This window comes from Fulmarus glacialis, unplaced genomic scaffold (assembly GCF_000690835.1).
Source record: "Fulmarus glacialis isolate BGI_N327 unplaced genomic scaffold, ASM69083v1 scaffold16877, whole genome shotgun sequence".
NCBI lineage: Eukaryota > Metazoa > Chordata > Aves > Procellariiformes > Procellariidae > Fulmarus > Fulmarus glacialis.
In genome coordinates, this window is record NW_009222771.1 from 39,424 (window position 1) to 40,480 (window position 1,057).

Sequence of the window (1,057 nt, forward strand, 5' to 3'; positions counted from 1 at the left end):
GGGAGTCTGAGGTGAAACGGAGCTAAACTCGAGGCTGGCCCAAATTTGCTGAAGGAGATTGAGCACATGTCCTCCCTCTTGCGAGGGAGATGAGGCCTCGGGCAGAAATATCCTGGAGGTCCCTCCCAGCATGGGAAGCTTTCTGGATCTCCCAGTTTTTCCCAATCCCCTTGGTAGTTTTATCTGTGAATGTCTACTCCTCCACCTCTCAAAACCAGCCAAATCCACACCTCTGAACCTCGAGGAAGGACATAGCGTGGGTATTTGTGGCATTACAATGATGGCAGTATTATGCTAGAACCGTTTTTGAGGCCACAACCAGGTTGCAGAGACAAAACAAGCTTCTGCCTATTCCCTGCCCCAGGGTAACTGCTGGGGACCGACCCCACAGAGGCTCTTTCGGTGCCTTTAGGTTTATTTGGGGCTGAGGGAGCTCGGCCCTGGAGGCTGGGGCTCGGCCGATGTCTGAGCCCAGAGCTTTTGCTTTCCGTGGAGCTGGGAACCGAGATGGGATGACGCTATTTGATTTTGTCTCTTTTATGTCCCATTGAAGGAATCCATCTGAGAGGGAGAACTTGAAGATAAGTTTTATCAGCTACACTGATGAAATTGCTTCGTGTGCTGGCGTAAAGCCCAGCGTGCTGAGGCTGCTCCTGACGGACCCCCGGCTGGCCCTGGCCATCTTCTTCGGCCCCTGCACGCCCTACCAGTACCGACTGGTGGGACGGGGGAAGTGGAGCGGGGCCAGAGACGCCATCCTGACTCAGTGGCAGCGGACGCTGAAGCCCTTGAGAACTCGGGTGGTGGATGACTCCTCCGACAGCTCCTCCGGCTGGCGCTGGATGTGCCTCCTGGCCCTGCCGGTGGCTCTCACAGCAGGTTTCCTCCTTTCTAAATACCCCCGGCCGGGCTGGAGCCCCTGGGCAGGTCCCCAGCTGTAGAAGAAACCTGGTTGAGACTGGGTCCCGGGCGAGCTGGGGATGGAGCGAAGCTGTGCCGCTGTCGGGTGCTGTCAGCCTGGCTGGAGCTGGCCCAGCGCCGGCAGGAGCCCAGACCC

At 58.0% G+C, this 1,057-nt stretch overlaps 1 protein-coding gene across 1 annotated transcript in view; it reads left to right on the top strand.

The window, feature by feature from the left end:
- The window catches only part of LOC104079517 (dimethylaniline monooxygenase [N-oxide-forming] 4-like), a 4,950-nt gene extending 4,009 nt beyond the window's left edge, over positions 1 to 941 (top strand). Inside the window, exon 8 of the mRNA XM_009581579.1 lies at positions 554 to 941. Within this exon, the coding sequence (XP_009579874.1) occupies positions 554 to 941 (388 nt within the window). The remainder of the gene's footprint in view (positions 1 to 553) is intronic.
- The last annotated feature ends 116 nt before the right edge of the window (positions 942 to 1,057 follow it).